We start from the raw sequence: 1,626 nt of genomic DNA, 5'->3' as shown, positions 1-1,626 counted from the left end.
AACAGACAATTGAACAAACAAACAATGGAAGCAAGTCCTTTGCAAAAAGGAACACAGAGTGTCATGATGATGCTACTCCTCCAAGGATTTCAGGGTTCCCAGATGCCTAGGTTTCTGTCTACTTCTGGAAGATGTCATTCTTTGGGAGCAACAGGTCCTCGAGTTTGGGGGCTCCTTCAGGTTCTCTCTCCATTTCCCCATTCTGCTATAATAAATAAACAAACAAAAACAATGCTCACTTCCAGAAGATCCCACCTGTGCCTCTGCACGAGCCTTTCAGGAGGTCTGGATGTCTGGTCCACCACTCCCTGGCTTCTTTGCCAGCTTTTGCTTTTTCCTTCCCCCTCTCCCGCCCTACGGTCACACGACCCGACCACCGCCCAGCTGAGTCTCCGCGGCTCCACCGCGCAGAAGGTGCACCGGAGGCCCTGCCAGTTGTCCGCCCACGGGGGTGCCGAGAAATCAACGCTTTGTAAACAGAACTTCCCCATGGAAAAAACCTCTTGATTTCCACTCTTAGGGCTCTTCAAAGGACTAAAAGCTAAAGGCGACGATGGATTCATTCGACAAGTCCTAGTCGGGCCGCCTGGGGAGTGCCAGACCCTGCTCCCTGGGAGGGGACCCACGAGCGACCCTCGCCACCATCCCTGCCCTGGTGGAGCCCCCTTGCGGAACACAGGATCGGAAGATGGCAGCGGAAGCTCCGTAGCGGCCCCGAAAGCGACTGGGCGGAGTGGGCACAGGCTCCCTCACTGGGTGAAGGCGGCACAAAGAACGGGAAGAACCATCCCGGGAGCCCACCGGGTGTTCAGCTTCCCTTGGGACCCCAGGCGGCTCGGGCTGGGTCGCCGACCGGGGAGTTTCTGGGGGCTTCTGAAGCAGGAGAAGGGCAGGGCAGGCGAAGGCCATTCGGCTCTCCGTCTGGCTCCAAAATCTCCTAACGCGCAGGTGTCCAACGTGACCAGCGCGACTCACCGCTCTAATCTCTCTGGTTTTCCAAGGCCTTGCTCAGCCGTCCTGCCGGGCGGGCCCTGAGAATAAAAGGGACTGAGGAAGTTTAGTGAGTGCGCCCTTCGTATATCGCGTAGTAGAATCAGCAGTCCTTGTCTCTGTGGCGCAATCGGTTAGCGCGTTCGGCTGTTAACCGAAAGGTTGGTGGTTCGAGCCCACCCAGGGACGCTTATTGCAACTTTCAAAGCATGCACGCATTGTCAATCACTACATAAATGGGGAAGATTTTATCCTGAAACGGAGTGCTAGGAACCCACTTCTGGCGTGATAAAATTCTAACTCAGTGCGTTATACGCTTAAACGAGTGATTTACATGCCTCCAGTTTTTCATATTTTAGTAATGAGTCCAGTAGCATCTCCAGGATGTGCCTGGATTTACTGATTGCTCTATCAATAATGTGACCAGTGGAATCAGTCATCATCATAGTGATCCTCTCCATCATTTTTGAAAACAGTATTTTTCCCCAGTTTGTGCATGATTTATTTAACCCTTTTCAAAATGTTTTTGTTATCCAGGTGTGGTGGCATGCACCTGTAATCCCAGCTACTCGGGAGGCTGAGGCAGGAGAATCATTTGAACTTGGGAGGTGGAGGCTGCAGTGAGCTGGGATGGTT

The 1,626-nt window shown here is 53.1% G+C and overlaps 1 protein-coding gene and 1 non-coding gene across 2 annotated transcripts; one reads left to right on the top strand and one right to left on the bottom strand.

Moving 5' to 3' along the window:
* Window positions 1–13: 13 nt before the first annotated feature.
* On the bottom strand, window positions 14–961 carry LOC108538693 (uncharacterized). Its single transcript, XM_017886932.1, is given in 2 exon segments — window positions 14–626; window positions 628–961. Coding segments are annotated over 2 exon segments (732 nt in total). The 5' UTR covers window positions 910–961; the 3' UTR covers window positions 14–176.
* A 144-nt stretch (window positions 962–1,105) lies between these two features.
* Window positions 1,106–1,179, top strand: TRNAN-GUU (transfer RNA asparagine (anticodon GUU)). The gene has a single exon. It is a non-coding gene; the product is annotated as a tRNA-Asn (tRNA).
* Window positions 1,180–1,626: the final 447 nt, after the last annotated feature.

The sequence above is a fragment of the Rhinopithecus bieti genome, unplaced genomic scaffold, assembly GCF_001698545.2.
Source record: "Rhinopithecus bieti isolate Rb0 unplaced genomic scaffold, ASM169854v2 scaffold_16660, whole genome shotgun sequence".
Taxonomy (NCBI): domain Eukaryota; kingdom Metazoa; phylum Chordata; class Mammalia; order Primates; family Cercopithecidae; genus Rhinopithecus; species Rhinopithecus bieti.
Note: the sequence above shows the minus strand (reverse complement) of the source record. Positions and strands in the feature narration are given on the sequence as shown.